Raw genomic sequence first — 27,593 nt, 5'->3', positions numbered from 1 at the left:
AATGCATCTGCTGTAAATAATTTTTATGTAAGATTTTGAAGTGTAGACTTTATATTGTTATTATTTTCAGATCCTGTTAAAGAAGATTCTACTATCTACGATGCATTTGTCATCAGAGAGCAACAGCGTTATGAAAGGAAACAGCAGGAAAAGTTTGCAGATAAAATAGAAGCTGGCAAAGAGCCAAATGGCAAGGGCATTTCTGATGGTGCTATGAAAAAGAAGAATGTGCAGAAAAAGAAGACAGAACAAACACCAAAGAAAAAGCCATTTGAAGATGGAATTAAAGAGGTTTGTTCAATATTAATAAGTTTTGTTTTTGGATGGTTATTTCATTTTGGGGATGTAAAACCTTCAAGCTTTTTGAAACTGGTATTGTTAAAGTTGTAACTGAATTTTGTGCAAATACATTGTTAAAAAAATGCAGTAATTAGATCCTTTTAATTATGAACAACATATATACACTGTTACAAATAAGATATTATTTTAGATGGATGTAAAATATTGACCTGTCTGGTATAAGGTTTATAAAAGGAGTGGATTAATCATATCGTTTAGCAGCAGCTTGATATTTATCTGAGTTTTTTTTTCTCTTGAAAAATAGAATACTATTTCAAACAGTTAATTTTAATATTTGATATTGGAGGATAAGAAGGTGTGTAGATGTTTACAGTCTACATACTGATACACCCCTCCTAGAGGAACTTGTAAATAGAACAGTCTTCCTAACTGAGAGATTTTCTGGGAAGTCTACTTGTTTACACACATTATGAATAAGATAATATTTTATGTACAAAAGCTCTTTCATGTACACAGTGCACTAGTCATTCTGTATTGCACATTGCTATGCTAGGATGTTCATTTTCTGTTGGGTACTAAAAGATGCTGCAGAACAGAACAAGGCAGATTCACTGTCATGTTCAGATTTATATATTGCAGGATATTAAGAGCTTGTATTTCAGAAAATACAACTGTTGACACAGTAAGCGATCAGAAAATAGCAAGTACAAAGCAAATCAGAAAATAACTTGTTGAACAAGGTCAACAAATTAACTTAGCTAAACAATTTCAACATGTTAGCTAAAAGCATGCACATGTTATGTCAAATAGACACTGACATTTTTCAAAGTCAGCCCTAAGCTTAATCTGACATTTAAAAAAAATTTGCCCAGAAGAAATAAATAGAATCTCTATTGTTTTGTTTAAGTGCAGAGCAATTGAATAGTAATTCTAGCAGTCTAAGGTCCACTTCCATGAAAACCAACTGTGGCTAAAGGGTCTGGTCACCATATCCAACATAAATTGGGCACTAGTCACGGAACGTAACACTGAAAAATACCTTAAGAAGGAGAGTACTGGTATGAACAAATTTTCAAAAAGTTGTATCGCTGACCATTGTTAATGTTTTTCATTTGTTTTTAGCTTGACTATTCAAAGAATAGGTAAAGCCATTGGACTCACCCGTACATCAGCGTCCAAATTTGGTTAGAGTTTTTAGCACACCAGAGCACAAAGTGCTCAAGTTGAGCTGTTGTGACCTGTCATTGTCCGGCGTGCATCAACATTTGCCTTGTGAACACTCTAGAGGCCACATTTGTGACCCAATCTTTATGAAAGTTGGTCAGAATGTTAGTCTTGATGATCTCTAGGTCAAGTTCGAAACTGGGTCATGTGGGGTCAAAAACTAGGTCACCTGGTCAAATCAAAGGAAAAGCTTGTGAACACTTTAGAGGTTGCAGTTGTGACCCAATCTTTATGAAACTTGGTCAGAAAGTTTGTCTTGATGAGCTCTAGATCAAATTTGAAACTGGGTCGTGTGGGGTCAAAAACTAGGTCAGTAGGCCAGATGAACTCTGGTGAGCAATATAGGGCCATCATGGCCTCTTGTTGTATGTAAGCTTGTATCTCAGTAACCACTTTTGGGAATGGATTGAAACTTCACACACTTACTATGATAAACTGTCTTACATTGCACAGGTTCCATAACTCTGTTTTGCATTTTAGTTCAAGTATATAGTACTACTGTTTTTGTGATAGTTTAATACATATTCAATAACTTGTTTGTGATAGTTTAATAAATAGTCAGTGACTTTTGTTTGTGATAGTATAGTCAATGACTTTTGTTTGTGATAGTTCAGTAAATAAGCCGCACCATGAGAAAAACAACATAGTGCGTTTGTGACCAGCATGGATCCAGACCAGCCTACACATCCGCGCAGTCTGGTCAGGATCCATGCTGTTCGCTAACAGTTCTCTAATTGCAATAGGCTTTGAAAGTGAACAGTATATGAATCCTGACCAGACTGCGTGGATGCGCAGGCTGGTCTGGATTCATGCTGGTCACAAGCGCACTATGTTGTTTTTCTCATGGCGCGGCTCAAATATACAATTTGACTACTCATGATTGTTTTACAAGTATAGATTGTTACTGTTTGTAGATTATCCGGCCTCCTTAATGAAGAAGGGATGTACGAAGGTGTTGACCTCTGTGCTTGCTGACTGTAACGCAGCCACACTGGAACATGTACTGTATTTCTGCATCATGACTATGTTGGATGAAAGTCAGAATGGCAATTCTACATATGGTTACAAGATCTTTCTTCAGCTTCTTGTCAGGGGCAGTCCAGATATTGTCCTGTCAAAACTGCAGCAGGTATGTAGTCTGCAAAATAATGCCAGGCCTTTAAAACGGAGATTTAATGTGATGGTGCATCAGTCTGTTGTAATTCATGTCCGAGCATAACATTTATAACCATTAAATGTATTGACTTTAAACTTGGCATATAGGTAGATGGCGATGAATGGATGTACAGAGCACTTGAACCAGCACAGCAGTACAATGATCAAGGTCATGAAGTGAGTTTAAAGGTCAAATCTGTCCATCATATTTTGTGTCCGGAGCATAACTAAATAACATGCAAGGTATTGACTTCAAACTTGGCATGATAATAGGTGGCAATGAGGTGATGTGCAGAGCATATGAACCCAGTCTGTAGGTCACAGGTCAGGGTCGCAAATTGAGCTCAAAGGTCAAATCTGTCTGTCATATTTCGTGTCTGGAGATAACTTATTAACCATTCAAACTATTGACTTCAAACTTGGCCTGTAGTAGGTCAAAGGTCAAGGTCAAATCTGCCCATCATATCTTGTGTCCAGAGCGTAACTTTAAAAGTATTAAAGATATTGACTTGAAACTTGGAATATAGGCAGGTTATGATGAGACGATATGCAGTCCGAATAAAACATTTTCGTTTATTTCCTTGCCCTTGAGTATTCTGTCACAACCAAAGCCCGCACATTCACACACCCTTCTTCTCCCTCAAAAATGGAAATGGTTTATAAGTGGTTTTTAAGTCCTTGTTCATGCTTATTAATATTGGCTAGATCATAAGCAATCTGATATTTTGAGGATCCTATTCTGCAAACTATTTTATAAAACAAGTAAAGACATCTTTATTTTGGGACAAAGTAACTTGAAGAGCAAAAATATGATAGCTGTTAAAAAATTAGTATATGGCACTTCAAACATAAACATCATCAGTTTTGGATCCAGATAACTTTGCATGTAAGACAGTAAAATAAAGCTGTAAGATGTATTATTTATAATGCCATTCATTTTACTTTTGTTATTCATTACTCTTGTTTTCCATCAGATACCAGGGTTCGAATTTAGCCAGATTTTCTACTTGCATTTTTTTCGCAAGTGGTATTTTTTTTTTTAACTTGCTAAATGAAAAAACAACTTGCATTTTCCGCGACTTGTCATTTTATTAGAACATTAAGACAAACATCCACGTGGCGAGTCCAGCCAATCATATTTGCGCTATATAAATAGTAACTTATTATAGATTACCAAATAACCCACCGGATGCAGTAAACGTCATCAAAATTGGCGCAGGTACTTGTCATCAGTTGAAAAGACATGCGCACGGGACATGTATAGAGTGTAAACTTTCGTTTATGACGACAGATGAAAGAGTGCTCTGAAATTCGTTCTGCAAATGACAATGCGCTGCAATGACCGCGAGTTGTTAAAGAAAGAACAGTGTAAGATCGAGACGACTGTTAGAAATGCACACTATTCGGCCAAAAATTTTCACTCGCAAAAAAATAATGGTGTCTGAAATCTCACCTCGCAGTTTGAAATTTGCACTCGCATTTCGCGAGTATGCAAGCTTAAATTCGAACCCTGGATACATAATTCTTATGAATATGAGATAGACTTTTGCCCATGATATTCTGTCTACATTAACAGCATGCATGTAAAGTAAAACTGATGTTCTTATCAGCTGCATCAGTAGTTAATTTGCATATCTTGGGATGCTGCATCAAAATATAATGACACACTAGATTTAGTAGTTTCTCGTCAATGGTTGCTGAATAAAGTTTGGCTTTTAAATCCCTACCAATAAACAAGATTTGAACAAATTTTCAATAAATTCACTTTTTCCATAAATGTTATATGTATAAATTGTTGCCATCCATGGACAGTAACTTTAAAAGTAAATTTTTGATATATATTCTTGTATAAACTTTTAGTATAAAGAGATAGTGAGAAGTGTGCAGAACCGACCGGAGAGATGTATGTCTGTCATGTGGGCATTAGGACAGGTGGGATATCCAAGTCTTAGAGCTGGTATAAGAGGTATGTACTAGAGCTGGTATAAAAGGTATGTACTGTAAGAGCTGGTATAAGAGGTATGTACTAGAGCTGGTATAAGAGGTATGTACTGTTACAGCTGGTATTAGAGGTATGTACTGTTAAAGCTGGTGGTATAAGAGGTATGTACTGTTACAGCTGGTATAAGAGGTGTGTACTTTTACAGCTGTGGTATAAGAGGTATGTACGTACGCTGTATAAGAGGTATTCTGTTAGAGCTGTATAAAGGTATTATGTAAGACTGGTATAAGAGGTATGTACTGTTACAGCTGGTATAAGAGGTATGTACTGTTACAGCTGGTATAAGAGGTATGTACTCTTAGAGCTGGTATAAGAGGTATGAACTCTTAGAGCTGGTATAAGAGGTATGTACTGTTACAGCTGGTGGTATAAGAGGTATGTACTGTTACAGCTGGTGGTATAAGAGGTATGTACTGTTACAGCTGGTATAAGAGGTATGTTCTGTTAGAGCTGGTATAAGAGGTATGTACTGTTACAGCTGGTATAAGAGGTATGTACTGTTACAGCTGGTATAAGAGGTTTGTACTGTTACAGCTGGTGGTATAAGAGGTATGTACTGTTGGAGCTGGTATAAGAGGTTTGTACTGTTACAGCTGGTATAAGAGGTATGTACTGTTAGAGCTGGTATAAGAGGTATGTACTGTTACAGCTGGTATAAGAGGTATGTACTGTTGGAGCTGGTATAAGAGGTTTGTACTGTTACAGCTGGTATAAGAGGTTTGTACTGTTACAGCTGGTATAAGAGGTTTGTACTGTTACAGCTGGTATAAGAGGTATGTACTGTTAGAGCTGGTATAAGAGGTATGTACTGTTACAGCTGGTATAAGAGGTATGTACTGTTGGAGCTGGTATAAGAGGTTTGTACTGTTACAGCTGGTATAAGAGGTTTGTACTGTTACAGCTGGTATAAGAGGTTTGTACTGTTACAGCTGGTATAAGAGGTATGTACTGTTTTTAGCTCACCTGTCACAAAGTGACAAGGTGAGCTTTTGTGATCGCGCGGTGTCCGTCGTGCGTCCGTCCATAAACTTTTGCTTGTGACCACTCTAGAGGTCACATTTTTCATGGGATCTTTGTGAAAGTTGGTCAGAATGTTCATCTTGATGATATCTAGGTCAAGTTCGAAACTGGGTCACGTGCCATCAAAAACTAGGTCAGTAGGTCTAAAAATAGAAAAACCTTGTGACCTCTCTAGAGGCCATATATTTCACAAGATCTTCATGAAAATTGGTCAGAATGTTCACCTTGATGATATCTAGGTCAAGTTCGAAACTGGGTCCCGTGGGGTCAAAAACTAGGTCAGTAGGTCTAAAAATAGAAAAACCTTGTGACCTCTCTAGAGGCCATATTTTTCATGAGATCTTCATGAATATTGGTCAGAATGTTTATCTTGATGATATCTAGGTCAAGTTCGAAACTGGGTCACGTAGGGTCAAAAACTAGGTCATTAGGTCTAAAAATAGAAAAACCTTGTGACCTCTCTAGAGGCCATATTTCTCAATGCATCTTCATGAAAATTGGTCAGAATGTTCATCTTGATGATATCTAGGTCAGGTTCGAAACTGGGTCACGTGGGGTTAAAAACTAGGTCAGTAGATCTAAAAATAGAAAAACCTTGTGACCTCTCTAGAGGCCATATTTTTCACGAGATCTTCATGAATATTGGTCAGAATGTTCACCTTGATGATATCTAGGTCAAGTTCGAAACTGGGTCATGTGCGGTCAAAAACTAGGTCAGTAGGTCTAAAAATAGGAAAACCTTGTGACCTCTCTAGAGGCCACATTTTTCATGGATCTTAAATTGGTCAGAATGTACTGATATATCTAGGTCAAGTTGAAACTGGTCAATGGTAAAAACTAGTCAGTAGTCTAAATGAAAAACTGTGACTCCTAGAGCAATTTCATGGACTTGAAATGGTCAAAGTTTCTGAAACTAGGTCAGTTCGAACTGTCACGGGTTAAAAACTAGGTCAGTAGATCTAAAAATAGAAAAACCTTGTGACCTCTCTAGAGGCCATATTTTTCATGAGATCTTCATGAATATTGGTCAGAATGTTCATCTTGGTGATATCTAAGTCAGATTCGAAACTGGGTCACGTGGGGTCAAAAACTAGGTCAGTAGGTCTAAAAATAGAAAAAACCTTGTGACCTCTCTAGAGGCCATATTTCTCAATGGATCTTCATGAAAATTGGTGAGAATGTTCAGCTTGATGATATCTAGGTCAGGTTCGTAACTGGGTCATGTGCGGTCAAAAACTAGGTCAGTAGGTCGAAAAATAGAAAAACCTTGTGACCTCTCTAGAGGCCATATTTTTCACGAGATTTTCATGAAAATTAGTGAGAATGTTCACCTTGATGATATCTAGGTCAAGTTTAAAAGTGGGTCACGTGCCTTCAAAAACTAGGTCATTAGGTCAAATAATAGAAAAACCTTGTGACCTCTCTAGAGGCCATATTTTTCATTGGATCTTCATGAAAATTGGTCAGAATTTTTTATCTTGATGATATCTAGGTCACATGTGCTCAAAAACTAGGTCACTATGTCAAATAATAGAAATAACGATGTCATACTCAGTTGAACACTGGGTCATGTGGAGATAGGTGAGCGATTCAGGACCATCATGGTCCTCTTGTTTGCTTGAATGGTTTTCATGTGACTATGGACTTAGTGATTTTGCCAGAATCTGTTTCATTCCTATTTGATTGCCAGCCAAGTTATGGAGTTTTTGAATTCCATTATAGAGGAAACTTGGTTTCAGGTAGTTGATGGTCTTCTAGCTGATGATTTATTGGATGTTCTCATTTACTAGTGAAAATTAAATATAGGTTATAATTGGATGTTCTGATATACTCCAGTGAACAACTAATTGTTTGATTGTTTAATTTTCTTATACCTTTGATATATAATAACTGACCAGAGCAAAGATAATGGATTTTAAGTTTTTGTGAACTTTATTTAATTTTGGATGTTCACCAAAAGTTGATGAATATCATGTAAGCAAAAGATCTTAATTCCTTTTGAAAACCAGGTCTTCATGGTATTTCCATGTTTCTTGTTTTTATTTTAGTTTGGTTAGAGATAATGCAGCCCTGTCTTGGTTCAAAAGCTATTGGGAACTTCTGTCTACAGTATCTGGAGACAATACTCAGGTAAATATCTAGCTTGGACATTTTCAGTTAAAAATTTCAAATTTGTGTTGTGCATACCTCCAAAAATGTATTTGACCTAGAATCATCAAACTTCAAAGGATTGTTACTCAGCATGTGATGTTGTGCACCTTGTGTTTTACTTGCCATTTCACACAGTTTGACTAGAGTTATGGCCCTTGACTTGGTCAAAAGTATGCATACAGTGACCTGAATGGTGGCACCAGTGTCTTACTGACACACATCTAGTTTTAAGAGAATACATTCTTAGCTGCCCATAATACTGGAGTGTTTTGCATTCATTCTTGTCTGTTAAAGTATGTTATATACTGTAGTTTGATGTAAATGAATTATTTCAGTTTAAACAGTTCTTTATAATCAAAATGATAATTAATTTACGTTCTAAACAATATTTAGGATAAGTTTTATTCGTAGATACTTGGTATAGGTAATGATTTATCAGTTAAAAACAGTGCCTGATTTGACCATATTTTCCTGTTCTCTTGCTACAGCTTACACAGTAAAAATTTGGACCAGGCTGGAGGGGAGATCAAACTACGTGAATTTTTTGGGCTTTTTGATGTGTTACATGGTCAAGGCTTGCCAGGTGACGTACGCAAGAGGCTGATGGCTTTATACCCCCAACTCAAGGTAAGTCATACATTGACATGAAATATCAGCAGTTGTGTTGTAGCGCAAGGTCTAATGACAAAGACTGTTTAATGAGTTTTAACTTCTGTGTTAAATGGACTAAGAATTTTATATGTGAAGCAGAGACATTTTGTATAAAGTTATCCTTCATTCATTCTTTTTTATACTATTATATGAACCGGTCTTAAACATTCTGCCATAAGTGAAGTCTTGTGATAAGGCACTCAAAGTAGAATTTGATACAACACCGTAAAGTTTTTGAAATTGAAATGTAAATTTTGGTATTAAGTTCACAAGTTAAAAAGTATTGGAGGTAAATTTTTGAATCATATTTTTAGCTCACCTGTCACAAAGTGACAAGGTGAGCTTTTGTGATCACGCGGTGTCCGCCGTCCGTCCGTGCGTGCGTGCGTCCGTCCGTAAACTTTTGCTTGTGACCACTCTAGAGGTCACATTTTTCATGGGATCTTTATGAAAGTTGGTCAGAATGTTCATCTTGATGATATCTAGGTCAAGTTTGAAACTGGGTCACGTGCCATCAAAAACTAGGTCAGTAGGTCTAAAAATAGAAAAACCTTGTGACCTCTCTAGAGGCCATATATTTCACAAGATCTTCATAAAAATTGGTCAGAATGTTCACCTTGATGATATCTAGGTCAGGTTCCAAACTGGGTCACGTGCCTTAAAAAACTAGGTCAGTAGGTCAAAGAATAAAAAAACCTTGTGACCTCTCTAGAGGCCATACTTTTCATGGGATCTGTATGAAAGTTGGTCTGAATGTTCATCTTGATGATATCTAGGTCAAGTTTGAAACTGGGTCAACTGCGGACAAAAACTAGGTCAGTAGGTCTAAAATTATTAAAATCTTTTGACCTCTCTAGAGGCCATATTTTTCAATGGATCTTCATGAAAATTGATCTGAATGTTCACCTTGATGATATCAAGGTCAGTTTTGAAACTGGGTCACATGCGGTCAAAAATTAGGCCAGTAGGTATAAAAATAGAAAAACCTTGTGACCTCTCTAGAGGCCATATTTTTCATGAGATCTTCATGAAAATTAGTGAGAATGTTCACCTTGATGATATCTAGATAAAGTTCAAAACAGGGTCACGTACCTTCGAAAACTAGGTCAATAGGTCACATAATAGAAAAACCTTGTGACCTCTCTTGAGACCATATTTTTCAATGGATCTTCATGAAAATTGGTCTGAATTTTTATCTTGATAATATCTAGGTCAAGTTCAAAACTGGGTCACATGAGCTCAAAAACTAGGTCACTATGTCAAATAATAGAAAAAACGACGTCATACTCAAAACTGGGTCATGTGGGAAGAGGTGAGCGATTCAGGACCATCATGGTCCTCTTGTTCCTCTAATCACAACACAAATGTTTGTTTACTAATCTGACTCCCGATCAATTACTGTTAACAGTAATTGATCGGGAGTCAGATTACAAGACCAGGGTGATCAAAGAGGCGATACACATACAAGCCCATAGAGAGGTCATGAACGGATTAGGGGGCCCACCAGCTCTCGCGAGTCTATGATTCGGTTTTCGTCACGGAAAGTGACCGAAATCATCGAGCATGACCGATCTCGTGCAGTTTGTCATTCTGATGATGGCCTCAGCTAAGGTCGAAACCGTCAGTTAGTAAGCAGATATTTGTGTTGTGAGAGGAAAAATATTCAAAAATTGGATTATTACCAGTAAGATGAACTCTTTCAAGGATATTGGAGGTAAAATCTCTCCAGTTTACATTTTTCTGTGTTTTGCTTATAGAGAATAGCTCATGGTAAAAATGTGGATTCCTCACTGAGAAACTTCTTCCCATCCTACTTAACAAGAGCCAACCCTGACACCAGCAAAGAGTTGAAACCAGAGGTAAGTTAAGTGAAACTTCATAACATGCTTGATCTGAGCTAATCTCAACAGTGACTGGTTACTTTGGTGTACGACTTTAAGAAGTGTTTCGTATTGTCATATTTTTGTTAAAGTTTAAGTGGCATTGACATTCAGCAAAACAGAAAACAATATAAGGAAACTGAAACCTAACAAACATTCCAACTACACCACAATTTCTGTTGGTGAAATTATTTGCATTGATGATTCATTTGTTTATGTGTTTGGTTCAAGTCCTCTGTTTTATCTACTTGTGTACCAGGTGTTGTCATGCCTAATGGATTGCCTGAGTAAAGATAAACACACTTATGCCCTGTGGTGTCAGCTGTACACTAAACATCTCAGACAGTCTAGGTACGTACCCTGTTTCTTAGAATTTATTTTTCTTTTCATTTATTTGTTAAATTGATGTTTATTCATTTAAAGAATAACAAAGAGAAAGTTCTTCTAACACAACACAGCAATAATTTTTTGTGGCCTCTTTGATTGCGAATAAGTCTATATTTCAGTGTTTAGTTGAAAACTCTATGCATAAATTGAAAGGCAGGTTATTTAACATTATTACATACTGAAATTTTTATGCCCCCGAAGGGAGGCATATAGTTTTTGAACCGTCTGTCGGTTCGTCGGTCTGTCAGTCTGTCCGCAATTTTCGTGTCCGGTCCATATCTTTGTCATCGATGGATGGATTTTCAAATAACTTGGCATGAATGTGTACCACAGTAAGACGACGTGTCGCGCGCAAGACCCAGGTCCGTAGCTCAAAGGTCAAGGTCACACTTAGACATTAAAGGATAGTGCATTGATGGGCGTGTCCGGTCCATATCTTTGTCATCCATGGATGGATTTTCAAATAACTTGGCATGAATGTGTACCACAGTAAGACGACATGTCGCGCGCAAGACCCAGGTCCGTAGCTCAAAGGTCAAGGTCACACTTAGACGTTAAAGGATAGTGCATTGATGGGCGTGTCCGGTCCATATCTTTGTCATCCATGGATGGATTTTAAAATAACTTGGCATGAATGTGTACCACAGTAAGAGGACGTGTCGTGCGCAAGACCCAGGTCTGTAGCTCAAAGGTCAAGGTCACACTTAGACGTTAAAGGTCATTTTTCATGATAGTGCATTGATGGGCGTGTCCGGTCCATATCTTTGTCATTCATGCATGGATTTTAAAATAACTACGCATGAATGTGTGACACAGTAAGACGACGTGTCGCGCGCAAGACCCAGCTCCGTAGGTCAAAGGTCCTAAACTCTAACATCGGCCATAACTATTCATTCAAAGTGCCATCGGGGGCATGTGTCATCCTATGGAGACAGCTCTTGTATTCAGTATGCATCGACATTAAATTAAGTTAATTTGTTTTGAATTATAGTGTAAATTGTTTCATAGTGTTTAAAACTCAGAATTTATGGTTTTATATATTTACTTTAAATGATTCTGAGCAGTATGTCTTGTACTTGCTCTTTTTAGCTCATGTAAACATTATTGCTCATAGTGAGCTTTAAGGACAGTTTGATCTCTGTAGTTTGTCCAATTTCCACAGTATCTTTAAAGAACATATATCCACCTAAGCAACTGAGCCAATTTCAACCAGATTTGTAAAGTTTTTCTTCCATTTATCTCAAAATTTAGATGACCCAGAGTCATAAAATATTAGGATTAATATATAGCATGTGAAGTTGTGCACCTGGTGTTCTCTTTGGGATCACCCAGCAAGGCAAGAGTTACAGTCCTTCAGTTAGTGAAAAATACACATAAAGTGCTTAAAAACTTGTGTTGCATTTATCTTAAAAAATGTTTCACCTAGTCATGAAACCATGTATAGAGACAGAAGTGGGGGACACATGTGGCTTATGGACACACATCTAGTTGTTCAATACTGTAGCTTTAAATATTTATACAATTTTTTGGTCATCAGTAGGTGGGTATGAAGGTCAAGAACCACAACTCTTTTTTTTGCATATTGCCTTAAGTCAAGCACTTATGGGTGAGTATTTGGATTCTTGTGTTTCTTTATACAGTAAAATTCCGCTATTAAGACCACCCATGGTTCTTTGTAAAACTGGTCTTATTAGCGGTCTGGTCTGATTAGTGGACAAGGCTGTACGAGAAAGGTCTGGCAGACTTTCCGTTTTCGTTTTTCCATGACTATGTTAGTATCAGATACGAAAGAAGACTGATAAAGATAAGCATTTCATTAGCCTTTAATACTTGATCACTGTGTTAATCAAAGAATTACGGATCAAACTGTGTATTAATTAAGGACGCACTTCACTGATAATGATTTGAATTTTGACCAATTAAAAACAATTTACAACAATATCAAACCTTTTTAAACTTCATTTTCTGCTGAAATCCCAAACGTATTTACATTAATAATAACAAACAAACACCGTTTACATCTAATTAAATCCGTTTTAATCTGGTCAATTCGATCAGCGGGCGATCAGCGGGCATTCGTCTAATTACAAATGAATTAGTTATTTCAACAATTTCTTAATATGTTAAATAGCGATGCAAAACACCAAACATCTTTAAACAATTTCAGACAATCAAACAGTTTGATACGTTGTTTTGATAACATTTAAAAGACTTGTTAGCAATTAACACAATGTACACGCTTAACGTGTTAACACGATGTCGCACGTGTTAATTCTCGCGGCGATTCGCGGTAACATACAGAAAAATTTGAGTGGTCGTAATTGCGGTGATTAATTAAGTGTGAAAAAGTCAAACAGTTCTGAAATTGGTGGTCGCATTAGTGGATTAGCGGTCTGGTCGCATTTTCGGACAAACGACCATTGGTTTTAAGAAGGAAATATTCCGTTCTTTGCAAAATCGGTCGTATTAGCGGTGCGGTCGTAATTTCGGCGTGGTCGTAAGTAGGAATTTTACTGTATTTAAGAAATATTTATAGCAAAAGAGTGCTTTAACACTGTTTATGCACGATGGGCAGTTATACGTCGAGCATAATAATTTTTTGAAATTATTTGTATGATGTGTTACCGCTCAAGTGTATAAATAGTGTTAAAACACGGTTTTGCTATAAATTATTTTAGTTCTAGTTATGCCTTTAATCTAAAACAGTAGATAAAATATAGTAGCGCTCTTTCTTGGTGGCAACAAAAACTTTGACGTCACCGCACATTATCGTGACTTCTAGCGTAAACGTGTTTTAACATAGACAAGCATATTAGAATGTGTCTTAGTATCATATCATTCTCCCACTGCCTACATTGTCTGCCACATGATTTTCATGCTTCTTATATTGTGTCTTTCTATCTTGTCATCTTTTATTCCACCCCCACATTACCAGTCCATATTTATTGAGTGGAAACTTTAAAAAATCTTCCTACCTGAATATTCCAGAATAATTTCTTAGATGTTTTCATTTTGTGGTCCATTACCAAATCAATCATGCTGTGAAACTAGGGTGAGCAATCTAGGGCCATCATAGCTGTCTTGTCATATTTCAGAGTGCTGCTTCTGCATATCAGTAACAACTGGGAAAGGGCCAGGGGCTTGTTGGATCTGAAGTTACTTCAGCAAACACTGATGACGTTTATGAGAACCAATGAAGAGGGTTCCCAGGGGAAGAATGCAGGGGAATGGGAGAGTATGACCACTGTTTGTGAGGTAAACTGTCCATCAACTTCATTGCTTTCAGTACCTTTTGTCATATATCGCTAACATATATTTTTTAGGCTTAAAACATATGTGAGTGAACATAGTAATTATATGTTAATTTTAATTATTGTTACTTAATATGTAAGTTTGTAAAAATCATGTTGCAACCAAAAGTGGAACTTTTAAACTTTAAACTGAAATATTTCTCAAATGTCTGTTTTCATGAGAAGTTCTAAAAAAACTGATTAACAGTTCAAAGTCTAACATGTAATGAATACATTTTGTTTCTCTCAGATTATCTGTAGGTAAGTTAAGCCAAAAAAGGAAGTTTTGTAAAGGAATGTTATTTTGGAGTGAAAATAAATGGACTGTTTGAAGTGAAACTAGGATTAAAACAGCTTTTTTGGTATTTCAGGATTTATTGAAGAAAATGAGCAAGCCAAGGTTTCCGTGGAGACTGTTGATGTTCTTCCTGATTTCCACGGTGATAGCAGTTGTAGCATATGATGTATACACAAGTAAAACTCTGAAAGGTGATTACAATTTAACTTAATTATACTGTTGTTGTTAGTCCCCAAGTGGCACTGTTTGTCCATTGTATCTTAAAACGTATAAGAAATTTTTCATAAAATACGGGGCATAGATAGAAGGCAATATGGAGAATATGCAAACCATTTGTCAATATTTGTCCATCTGTCCACTGGTGAGTCACATCAGATGGATCCTGTGTCAACTTACAAAGTATAGGAGATTTAGTGTTACTTCTAGAGCTCAAAAAGGGCAGGGTGCTGCCAAAAAGGAGCAGGGTGCTGTTTTTAACAGGACAGTTACCGTAGTTGCATTTCAAGATGTTTATAGTTATGACTATGTATTCGTAACATTTATGATTTATAGTGCACACTTATAAAAGAATAAAGTGGCAAATGATATCTTCCCAAAACCAGTAACAGAGTTTACAAATGGATTTTTACATTAGTCTGTACTTCTGGTCATTACATTCAAGCCTTTTTGCTTAACAATGTCACCAAGGATGCCAAGTTATTCATGTAAACATGAAATAGTGGAGGCCTTTATATGTATATAAGCTTGAAACCATGCAACATGTAAGGTCTGTTTCAGGTCACATTTAATATTGATTAGGTCTTTTGTCAATATTTCATTAACAGAAAAGTGATATTAAACTCTGTAAAAAAATATATCCAAAATGAAATATCTGGATACTGGTACACTTTCAGAATGTCATCTGAAAGTGGTTTTTACTTGTTTTACTTGATGCTTTAGTGTAAACCAGAGATAGGTCCTTAAATTTTCTGTTACTTATCATAAAAAATACGCCTTTTTGAAAGAATTATGGAAAAATTGCATACAACATCTGGTGTAATTAGAATCGTGAACGGACATTCGAAACTTATTTTTGCTTTAGAAATTCATCAGAGTTAGAATTACGGTAGGATCAGACTGCATTGATATACACTTCTTATTATATTAAACAATGGTCTAATTTAAGGCTTGCATGAAGAAATCGTACAGGGTGCTTTTCAAGTGCTCGGTAATCAGCTGGCCACTTACGGACAATTCATTAATTGGCGCCATTTTGACAGCTCTTTATCGATTAATTTTAACACTTCATTGATTCTCATCAAATGTGTGCACACGCCATGACTTAATTTGCTGATCAAAAAATCGGCGAGGCATGTCTACAGGAAGACGGCGGGAATTAGCAGGTGATCAAAGGCAGGAGGACGCATTTTAAGGGCAGTGTGGCGGCAGTTAAAAAGGGCAGGGGGGGCGCCCCGCTGCGTCACTGTAGAAATAACACTAAGATTTTTTCAATTTGGACAGTATCATTAGAATCTAGTTATTCGAAAGTGTGTTTGCTGAAAATTTGCTGAATAAATAGGGTACAGTGCAGACCATGATTGGTCTGCACTGGTCGCAAAGGCAAAATTACTAGCAGGCTAAAAGTTAAGTTTCAATATAAAAAATGTTATTCTTAAGGCAACAAAGATGACAAATGCCCCTCCTGGTTGGGGACTTCTATTACTGGACAAAAGTCATGTACAATTTCTCTAATTTATGAAATCCTGGCAGTCTTTGAATCTGCCCTGTTTGCTCAGAACACAAGACTATGACCAGACAGTTCCTTGCACGATCCCAGTGCAAAGGTGTTCTCCTCGACGATTTGACCAGACAATTTATCTAAATTCATTTGTCCCTCATCTTTGATTTATGTGAGGAAGTTGTCCACAAGCAAATACTGGTACAAATATCCAGAAACATGGTAAGGTTAGGTTATAACCATTTAAGTGTGGCATGCTGTTCAAAAAAGAGAATTGAACCCAACAAACTGAATTAAGTTGACAGTTTATTGGAAAAACAGGGTTAAACGGCAGTCTGTGAATAAAACAGCATTAAACCCAACATATTAGTTGCCAGTCTGTGAGAAAAACAGTGTTAAACCCAACAGTTTAGTTGGCATAGTTGTGAATAAAACAGCATTAAACCCAATATATTAGTTGCCAGTCTGTGAGAAAAACAGTGTTAAACCCAACAAGTAGTTGCCAGTCTGTAAAAAAGGTTACATCCACTTAACTAGTACAGGTAAGCAGTCTTTTAAAAAACAATACTAAACCCCAAAAAAAACTGGTTGACAATCTTTGAGGAAATCAATTCCTGCAGGTTACCAAGCTTGTTAGTTGCATTTTACTTGCCCAAAACAGCATTGTTTTTAAGTATGCCTATGTACTTTATATATTTTGTCTTCAAATATAGATCTAAATGATTTAACTTGGCAATGTTACACAAGTATTTATATTGAAAAGTGTATTTAATCGAGATATATTTGAAGGCTAACAAAAATTTAAGACTTAACTGCGAATGCTTTGTTAAGGTGTGTGTTTTAAAGAAAGTACTGCTTTTATTTTTTAGATTCCAAAATTGTGAGATTTCTTGAAGCATATGGGGTTTTAGGAGTTTTACAGAAGATCTGGACAACACTTGTGTATTATGCTGACATCATATTTGGGTATGTACACTTCCCAGATCATAAGAAACAGAGATACAATTTAGCATACAAACTTTGTTCACTTGAACTCAATGGGACCAGCACAGTTTGTTCAAGGTAACAGTAGTGCGAGCCACCAACAATATACCTTATACAGGGATTTAGCCAGGACCTGATAATGAGTCTGAGCAAAGGGTGGTGCTTGAATTATCCGATTTCAAGCGAACAAAATTTGACTTACTGATATGTATATAACATATTTCTAGATGCTTTTTTTCCAAAATTTAATGTTGATGCCCTCGGCTGTCAGCATTATTAACAGCTTTAAATCACCGGGCTTAACTTTTGTAGTTTAACCTTTTTTTAGTCTACCTAGTGTTCTACCTGAAATAATGTACAGAGGTACATCTAGGATCCCCTCTATCCATTAAGCTACAAAGTTGACATGACAATATCTGTTAGTCTTACATTGAACCCAGCAGTATAGAATGTTTCTCAGATGGTTATTGCCCTTTAATTGTTTAAAAATTCACATATTTGTACATAACAAACTAACCAATTGGTAGAATTTCATTAAACTTCTTTCAGTTTTTTCCATGAACATCTATTATCAACACGTGAAGTTGTGTACCCACTCCCTGTCACTACCCGTCCCCTCCCCCCACCCCACCCTACAATTTTTAGCTCACCTGAGCACGAAGTGCTCAAAGGTGAGCTTTAGTGATCGCCCTGTGTCCGTCGTCCATCCGTCGGCAACAATTTGACTGTTAACACTCTAGAGGTCACATTTTTGGCCCAGTCTTAATGAAACTTGGTCAGAATGTTACCCTCAATAAAATCTTGGACGAGTTCGATATTGGGTCATCTGGGGTCAAAAACTAGGTCACCAGGTCAAATCAAAGGAAAAGCTTGTTAACACTCTAGAGGTCACAATTTTGGCCCAATCTTTATGAAACTTGGTCAGAATGTTACCCTCAATAAAATCTTGGACGAGTTCGTTATTGGGTCATCTGGGGTCAAAAACTAGGTCACCGGATCAAATCAAAGAAAAGCTTGTTTACATTGTAGAGGTCACAATTTTGGCCCAATCTTAATGAAACTTGGTCAGAATGTTACCCTCAATAAAATGTTGGATGAGTTTGATATTGGGTCATCTGGGATCAAAAACTAGGTCACCAGGTCAAATCAAAGAAAAAGCTTGTTTACACTCTAGAGGTCACATTTTTGGCCCAATCTTAATGAAACTTGGTCAGAATGTTACCCTTAATAAAATCTTGGACGTGTTCGATATTGGGTTATCTGGGGTCAAAAACTAGGTCACCAGATCAAATCAAAGGAAAAGCTTGTTAACACTGTAGAGGCCGCATTTATGACTGTATCTTCATGAAACTTGGTCAGAATGTTAATATTGATGATCTTAAGGTCCAATTTGAATCTGGGTCATGTAGGATAAAAAACTAGGTCACCAGGTCAAATCAAAGGAAAAGCTAGTTAACACTGTAGAGGCCACATTTATGACCATATCTTAATGAAACTTGGTCTGAATGTTAATCTTGATGATCTTTAGATCAAGTTTAAATCTGGGTTAAATGGGGTCAAAAACTAGGTCACTAGGTCATATCAAAGGAAAAGCTTGTTAACACTCTAGAGGCCACATTTATGACTGTATCTTCATGAAACTTAGTCAGAATGTTAATCTTGATGATCTTTATGTCAAGTTCGAATCTGGGTCATGTCGGGTCAAAAACTAGGTCATGGGGTCAAATCAAATGAATAGCTAGTTAACACTTTAGAGGCCACATTTATGACCATATCTTAATGAAACTTGGTCAGAATGTTAATCTTGTTGATCTTTAGGTCAATAGGTCAGGTGAGCGATACAGGGCCTTCATGGCCCTCTTGTTTTTTTTCATTTCTTTTAAACAAACCATGAATATTTATCAACATGCAAATTTGTACCCTCCCCCCAACCTCGCTCCTCCATCCAAGCACCACCACCCCGATCATGCACCACCCCCCACCCCCAAGAAATTTTATTAATTTTCCATCAATATTTATTATCAACATATGAAGTTTTGTACCATCACCCGGTCACATGCACACACACACGAACCCCCCCCCCCCCAAAAAAATTTTTTTTTTCCTTCTTTTGCCGGATATATTTCTTTGCCATTCCTTACCACAAACCCATTCGGCGGGGGATACCAATTCATCGAATTTGCTTGTTAAATTAGTGACTACTCCCTACAAAATGGCTCATAATAAAGTTAGTGCCAGTGTGTGCCCTGCTTTCTCCTGTTTTAGCATCTTTGATTTGACTGGAGCATTTGAATCACTTTTTTCCCCAAGTGCCTCCATGGTTAAAGTTAATGACATGAATCAATTTCCCCTCACCACTGAGGGTTCAAAACCTCGCTTGGGTGTAGAGTTCTTATGTGTTGAGAGGCTTCCAGCTGTAGTATTGAGGTGTAATATTCCTAGGACTGACAGTGCTGGAAATAATGTCATACAGGCAGCAGGTAATCTTCCTTCACCATTAACCCTTACACTGCTAAATTTCTATAATGAACTTGTCCATCTTTCAGTTTGGACAGTATCATTAACTGTAAAAAGGGGTGCTTACCATAAAGATACTGACTGACTGGCGCAGAGTGCAGATCTTGATCAGACTGCACAGATGTACAGGCTGATAATGATCTACACTGTTCGCAAAGGCAGAATCAGTTGTATCCAGCATGATAAGGGTTAAAAGCTGGTGTTACTTAAAATATAAAAAAAACTAATTCCCAAAGGATAGTATGTCATGTATTTTGTTCAAGAAGCGAATTTATTGATGAAACAATCACATTCAATGTAACAGCAGATTGTAGATAATGTTAAGAAATATTTTATTCTTTCAGTTGGTTACAGGTAAATGTACCAGTTTATTACGAGAAAGTGTACAACACAGTTGCCCCAGTTGTTGTTAAGGTAGCAGAGGCTCTCGTTCAGTTCTGGGACAACACAAAACAACACAGGACATATGTTGCAGAAAAGGTATTTCCTTTCAAGTTTTTCTGTTAATTCTAATTTGCATGATGTAAAACTGTAACCGTCATTAAATGCAACAAGACGGAAAAAAAAAATACTTTATATTAGTTATGCTTATCTTAATTGTTTTTAGTCAGAAAATTTAAAGCATCGCCAAATTTTTATTTCAAAGTCTTCCCTGTAAAAAAGCACGAATGAAGTTGCATGTTTTTACTTATCGAGGGCTAAGAGCGAAACTGGTCTATCTGCTTCTATTTCTATATACGGATAGACCAGTTTCGCTCTAAGCCCTCGTTATACAGAGTTGCTGTAGCACACCCTAATAAGACATGGGTACTGACATTTCTAAGAAAGCCAAATTTAAAGAAATCGTCAGTATTACAAGTTTAAAAAAAAGCAGCAGAATTTAAGAGCATAATAAGCAGTAACCTTGATTTAAAGATGTTTTTGTACAATTACAGGTGTACTCATTTGCCCCAAGTGTTTGGGATGAAGTTGGGAAGTATCTGGCCCTCTGCTGGGACTTTATCCTAGAATATACATACTGGATACAGGGACACATAGCAATCTGCTATAAACATACCTACCATTGGGTAGAAAAAAATATTATACAGTGAGTATGTTAAATTAAAAGGTTTTTAGCTTGACTATATGAAGTACGGAGAGCTGCCCTTCTCAACCTGGCATTCGGTGTCCTGCGTCCGCACCTTGGTAGAAGTTTTGATGCACTTTCCCTTTATCTCTGTAACGACTTGATGGATTTGTTTCAAACTTAAAATAGTTATTTCTCATCATCATCCACATCATATGGCACAAGGATTATAACTCTTGCATCAAAATTTCATTAATTATCCTCCCTTTTTACTTAGAATTTCAGGTTAAAGTTTAAGTGGACTTCCACTTTATCTCACTTATTACTAAATGGATTTGATTCAAACTTAAAATAGTTGCTCCACATCATATGACACAAGATCCATAACTCTGTCACCAATTTTTCATGCATTCTGCCCCTTTGCACTTAAAATTATGTCTCCCCAAGCGGGGGAGGGGGGAGACATATTGTTTTTCCCCTGTCCATCCATCACTCTTCATTTCCGATCAATAACTGGAGGATGATTTGACCTAGAGCCTTCAAACTTACGTTGGTAAAGCTTATGAAGTAGACGACCCCTATTGTTTTTTGGGTCTCTATCAAAGGTCAAGATCACAGGGGCCTGAACATGGAAAACCATTTTTGATCAATAACTTGAGAATCACATGACCCAGAATGTTGAAACTTAATAGGGTGATGGCACATGCAGAAAAGATGACCCCTATTGATTACTTCTGCAGATATTTTCAATGAATTATGTCATACAACTTTATCTCTATCTCTGGTATTACGTAATACAGTTGACACAGACTTATCTTTATCTCTGTTATTACTTAACATTTTTGACACAGACTCAAGCTATTGTCCAATATCTTCATTCACACTGGAGCCATTAAACATTCCAGTGATAGCTCCAGCTTCCACAGATGTGCCCAGTTTCACTATACAGCTTCGAAATAGTCAAGCGCGCTGTCTCCTGTGGCAGCTCTTGTTTTGCACAGTGGATATTGTAGATATATTTATACAGGAAGATGCAAAGTATATGGAGGCTATTCATCTCCAAACTATTTAGTGGATATTCAAATAACTACCATTATGATATGACAAGATAAACACATGACCAAAGTTGCTAGGTCAAAGGATAAGATAATACTTAGAGGGGCTAATATAGCTATATATTTTGTTCACCCCATTTATTCTAAGCCACTTGAAATATTTTCAAAAAAACCTTATCAAGACAATGTGCAAAGTGCATAAACCAGGTCACTAAGTTCAAGGCCAAGGTCAAGCTTGGAACTTGGCTTCTGTCTGCTGCATTATTATCTTCTTAACTGCTGGAATGATTTTCATAAAAGTAACATCATTTGTTCACTTTTATCAAGGCAACATAAAGGATGCGTGACCCAGGTCTGTAAGTTCAAGGTTAAGTTCATGCTTGAGTCACAGGTCAGATGTTTTTATTTCCAGTCTGCACTCTTCTAATTAAACTGGCATCAGTTGTTTATTAAATCAGCAACATGTGCAGAGTGCGTAATCCAAATCATTAGGTTCAAAGTTATGCTTGGGAGGTCACAGTGTCAGATAGATTTATTTCATGTCTGCTCCATATCATCTAAACTGCTAGAATGGTGTTTGTAAAACTGGCATCAGTTTTAGCTAGTCTGATTGCCCTTTTTGTACTTAGAAAATTTGAGTTTCTTGGTTTTTCGTTTAGGTTCAGCTTTTCTCAGAAACTATAAGAGCTACAGCTTTGAAACTTTGCACACTTGTATATCATCATTAGTTGACTATGTAGGCCAAGAAACATAACTCTAACCTGCATTTTGTCAGAATTATGTACTTAAAAAGTCTGAACTATAAGACTTTTCTTACATACTGACCAGAACTTGGAGACAAGCGATGGCACCCGTAGGTGGTGCTATTGTTTACCCTAGTTGCAACAACACCAAGGTCACTAGGTCCTACCCACTTCAGTCTATCAAAGTGACATCTTTGGGATATTAATCACCTTCATTGATAGCTCTAGTTTTATATATTGAATTTCTCAGATATAAAAGTGAATAAAAGCTGTTATTCATTAGCAGTTTTTGCAGTTATTCATAATTAATGTATGCAATTTTTCCAGGTAATAATTTTGAACTTTGAACTCCAAATATATGTCACACAGCTTAGCATCACACGACTTCAAGAATAATATAGATATATTATCAAGAGCTTTTGTTTGAGTGACAAAAGACATAAAAGCAGTAGACATTATAAGGTTTAAATGATATAGTTGTACAAGTTTCAGATTATTTATTTCTTATAAAATTTATTCTTCTTTCAAGCCTAGTTCAATAACAGTTCATGATTATCTCCTTATTTTGATAATTAAACATCATAATTGAAAAAGTTCTGCAAATAATTATGATTATTTTTCTCTTTCAGGGGTGATTTTTCAACACATTATGTACAACAGACATTGACTTGGTCTGCTAATAAAGTTCAGAATTTTACTTTATCTGCAGTAGAGTGGTGCCGTCAGTTATGGACTTAAAATTTAACATAGCAGTCTTTCCATTTCATGTATTTATTCCAAGCTTTATCAGACTGTCATTCAATTCAGTTTAACCAGATGGAAATTGTTCTTTGTCAGATTTTTGTCTCTTTCTGTGAGTTGTTTCAGGTAAATATTCAATGTGGTGTAAATAAAAGTTTCAGCAATAGAGATTATTTTACATAAAAATTTATTTGTGGTGCCAAAAAAAAGTAATAAGTTATTTTCTTTTTTCATTTGATAGTGATTTTAGATATTTTTTGTATAATTGAGCCATTATGTTACATTTACTGGTCAGTTTTCAGTCAGTTGACTTAGTTTGTTTTTTTGCTTTTTTCAGTCTTGATTTTTTTTTTTGCATACAGAAGCTTAAACAAAGTGTTCAAAATTGCCAGTTATAGCCATTTTTAGCTCATCTGATTTTTTGAAAACAAATGATGAGTTATTGTCATCACTTGAGCGGTTGTCGGCGTCGGCGTCTGCGTCGGCGTTGCCTGGTTAAGTTTTATGTTTAGGTCAGCTTTTCTCCTAAACTATCAAAGCTATTGCTTTGAAACTTGGAATACTTGTTCACCATCATAAGCTGACCCTGTATAGCAAGAAACATAACTCTATCTTGCTTTTTGCAAGATTTATGGCCCCTTTTGTACTTAGAAAATATCAGATTTCTTGGTTAAGTTTTATGTTTAGGTCAACTTTTCTCCTAAACTATCAAAGCTATTGCTTTGAAACTTGGAATACTTGTTCACCATCATAAGCAGACCCTGTACATCAAGAAACATAACCCCATCTTGCTTTTTGCAAGAATTATTGCCCCTTTTGGACTTAGAAAATCAGTTTTCTTGGTTAAGTTTTATGTTTAGGTCAGCTTTTATCCTAAACCATCAAAGCTATTGCTTTAAAACTTGCAACACTTGTTCACCATCATAAGCTGACCCTGTACAGCAAGAAACATAACTCCATCCTGCTTTTTGCAAGATTTATGGCCCCTTTTGGACTTAGAAAATATCAGATTTCTTGGTTAAGTTTTATGTTTAGGTCAACTTTTTCTCTTAAACTATCAAAGCTATTGCTTTGAAACTTGCAACACTTGTTCACCATCATAAGCTGACCCTGTACAGCAAGCAACATAACTCCATCCTGCTTTTTGCAATAATTATTGCCCCTTTTGGACTTAGAAAATCATTTTCTTGGTCGAGTATTATGTTTAAGGTAACTTTTCTCATAAACTATCAAAGCTATTGCTTTAAAACTTGCAACAGTTTTTCACAATCATAAGTGGACACTGTACATCAAGAAACATAACTCTATCCTGCTTTTTGCAAGAATGATGGCCCTTTTTAGACTTAGAAAATCATGGGTAGGACAATATTTCTATTATACAAAAAAAATCAGATGAGCGTCAGCACCCACAAGGCGGTGCTCTTGTTATTTGTAGTTTAGAAGTAGTGTAGTTGAAGTTTGGTTGGCAGGGATTCAGTAATTTGGTGGTGTGGGAGTATTCAGGATTTGTTTTGTACCGTAAATTGGTGCATATCTTATTTTTTTGGCTAATGTATACTTTTGATGATTTCTGTTCACCAGAAATTCGTGATAAAACCCTTGCTAGATATAATGGCTTACAGACTAAAATAAGCAGACACTGGCAAAGTGTTAGGAATACATGATATATGTTCATGAGTGGAAATTTTGACTTGACGTATAATGTAAATTATATCACCTTCATAGCTCAGTCAAGATAAAGACTTGAATTGTTATTTAAAGAAAAATATGTACCATTGTATGGTTAGTACAATTCTACACTGTCTTAATTTGAAAGTTTGATAAGTTTCTGTAGTGCATCATACAGCACCATTTCTTCAAATAACTCGCCATCAGTATGGAATGTTTTAACCCATATCATGCTGGACAGGATCAATTCTGCCTTTGCGACCAGTGTAGATCATGATCAGCCTGCACATCCATGCAGTCTGATCAAGATCTGCACTGTTGGCCATTCAGTTAGTATCTTTTTGGTAAGCACCCCTGTTAACAGTTAATGGTACTGTACACATTGAAAGATTGACAAGTTCATTATAGAAATTTAGCAGGATAAGGGATAAGTACCTTACTTTTATACTAGCATCTCAGAAGATACTGGAATATCTACTTGTATCAGGTTGCTTATCGATCATTTTACCTCATTTCTGTGGAGAAGAATTGAAGATAAAATAACAATTTGGGTAATAATTCTCCATAAATCTGGTTTTCTTGTTCAGTTAATCAAAATATATTTATTGAAACTTAATTTGAAGTTGAAGATCAGCTTTGTGTAAAATATTTTTCATTATTGTTTATGTTAGTTTGCTTATTGATTAGTCAGAATTGTTCAGATCTGCAGTTTGTAACTTTTATAAATCTCAAACTTTCATGTTGTAGTTTTGGCATCATGTTGTATATTATGTTAACAGCAGTAAGCTTAACCATTTCTCTAAACACTATTATCCTGGATGTATTGTTTAAAACAAAGAGTACAGAAGGCTAGACTAAATGTGACAATAAAAAACATCTATTAACGTATAAAGGAAGTTGTAAAAACAATCTGACAAGTCAGAAAAAGTGTTCTGATTTAAAGAAAAAAACTTACAGATTTTGAATGAAAAACTTATTTGGAATATTGATGAAGTTGCCAAAGCTTGTAGTACCTCTGTTTATGTTACAGTTACAAAGTAACAATACTAATATATACTGTTTATACACATGCTTGAGAAGCATTATTTCTGAAATGATAAAGCATTAGTATTTTAATTGGAATTACATAAACTTTTTGTAATTATGCCCCGCTTCGAAGGAAGGGTATATTGTTTTGCAGATGTCGGTCAGTTGGTCTGTATGTAGACCAATCTGTTTCCGGATGATAACTCAAGAACACTTGGGCCTAGGATCATGAAAGTTAATAGGGAGGTTGGTCATGAGCAGCAGATGACCCCTATTGATTTTGAGATCAGTAGGTCAAAGGTCAAGGTCACAGTGGCCTAGAACAGTTGAATGGTTTCCAGATGACGACTCAAGAATGCTTGGGCCTAGGATCATGAAAGTTGATAGGTAGGTTTATCATGACCAGCAGATGACCCCTATTGATTTTGAGGTCAGTAAGTCAAAAGGTCAAGGTCACACTGTCCCGGAAATGTTACATGGTTTCCGGATGAGAACTCAATAATGCTTGGGCCTAGGATCTTGAAATTTGATAGGGAGGTTGGTCATGACCAGCAGATGACCCCTTTTTAATCCCTCGCCACAAGTGGTGGGGGGTGTAGGAATGGTCTCCGTCCGTCCGTCCGTAACACTTTCGTGTCTGCTCCATATCTCCTAAACCCCTTGAAGGATTTTCATGAAACTTGGGTCAAATGATCAGCTCATCAAGACGATGTGCAGAACTCATGAGTCAGCCATGTCGGCTCAAGGTCAAGGTCACAACTCTGGGTCAAAGGTTTCAGCCTTCCATTTCGTGTCCACTCTGTATCTCCTAAACTTGAAGGAATTTTATAAAACTTTGGTCAAATGATCACCTCATCAAAACTATGTGCGGAACTCATGAATCAGCCATGATGGCTCAAGGTCAAGGTCACAACTTAGGGTCAAAGGTTTGAGCCTTCCATTTTGTGTCCACTCTGTATCTCCTGAATCCCTTGAAGGATTTTCATGAAACTTGGGTCAAATGATCACCTCATCAAGACGATGTGCAGAATTCATGAGTCAGCCATGTTGGCTCAAGGTCAAGGTCACAACCCGGGGGTGAAATATTTGAGCCTTCCATTTTGTGTCCGCTCTGTATCTCCTAATCCCTTTGAAGGATACATATGAAACTATGGTCAAATGATCACCTCATCAAGACGATGTGCAGAACTTATGAGTCAGCCATGCCGGCTCAAGGTCAAGGTCACAACTTAGGATCAAAGGTTTGAGCCTTCCATTTTGTCCACTCTGTATATCCTAATCCCTATGAAGGATTTTCATCAAACTTTGGTCAAATGATCACCTCATCAAGAATTCATGATTCAGCTATATCAACTCAAGGTCAAGGTTACAACATAAGGTCAAAGGTTTGAGCTCTGTATCTCCTTAAGCCCTTGAAGGATTTTCATGAAACTTAGGTCAAATGATCACCTCATCAAGATGATGTGCAGAATTTATGAGTCGGCCATGTCAGTTCAAGGTCAAGGTCACAGCTCAAGGTCAAAGGTTTACCCTTTTACTATCCATAACAGTGGCGGGGGATTTAGCTGTCTGTCAGACTGCCTTGTGATTTTGAGGCCAGAAGGTCAAAGGTCAAGGTCACAGCGACCCAGATCAGTAAAACTGTTTCCAGACGATTACTTGGGCCTAGGATCATGAAAATTGATATGGAGGTTGGTCATGACAAGCAGAATAACCCC

The 27,593-nt window shown here is 36.7% G+C and overlaps 1 protein-coding gene across 1 annotated transcript in view; it reads left to right on the top strand.

Annotated features, from left to right (window-relative positions):
* The window catches only part of LOC123525343 (transmembrane protein 214-B-like), a 32,170-nt gene extending 5,218 nt beyond the window's left edge, over positions 1-26,952 (top strand). Inside the window, exons 2-15 of the mRNA XM_053539615.1 lie at positions 71-291; positions 1,235-1,358; positions 2,439-2,653; positions 4,540-4,645; positions 7,750-7,831; positions 8,341-8,479; positions 10,261-10,362; positions 10,643-10,734; positions 13,866-14,025; positions 14,432-14,549; positions 16,945-17,041; positions 19,921-20,056; positions 20,512-20,663; positions 23,070-26,952. Coding sequence (XP_053395590.1) covers positions 71-291; positions 1,235-1,358; positions 2,439-2,653; positions 4,540-4,645; positions 7,750-7,831; positions 8,341-8,479; positions 10,261-10,362; positions 10,643-10,734; positions 13,866-14,025; positions 14,432-14,549; positions 16,945-17,041; positions 19,921-20,056; positions 20,512-20,663; positions 23,070-23,178 — 1,853 coding nt within the window. The 3' untranslated portion in view covers positions 23,179-26,952. The remainder of the gene's footprint in view (positions 1-70; positions 292-1,234; positions 1,359-2,438; positions 2,654-4,539; positions 4,646-7,749; positions 7,832-8,340; positions 8,480-10,260; positions 10,363-10,642; positions 10,735-13,865; positions 14,026-14,431; positions 14,550-16,944; positions 17,042-19,920; positions 20,057-20,511; positions 20,664-23,069) is intronic.
* Positions 26,953-27,593: the final 641 nt, after the last annotated feature.

This window comes from Mercenaria mercenaria, chromosome 3 (assembly GCF_021730395.1).
Source record: "Mercenaria mercenaria strain notata chromosome 3, MADL_Memer_1, whole genome shotgun sequence".
Taxonomy (NCBI): Eukaryota; Metazoa; Mollusca; class Bivalvia; order Venerida; family Veneridae; genus Mercenaria; species Mercenaria mercenaria.
This window is presented reverse-complemented; position numbering and strand designations above follow the sequence as displayed.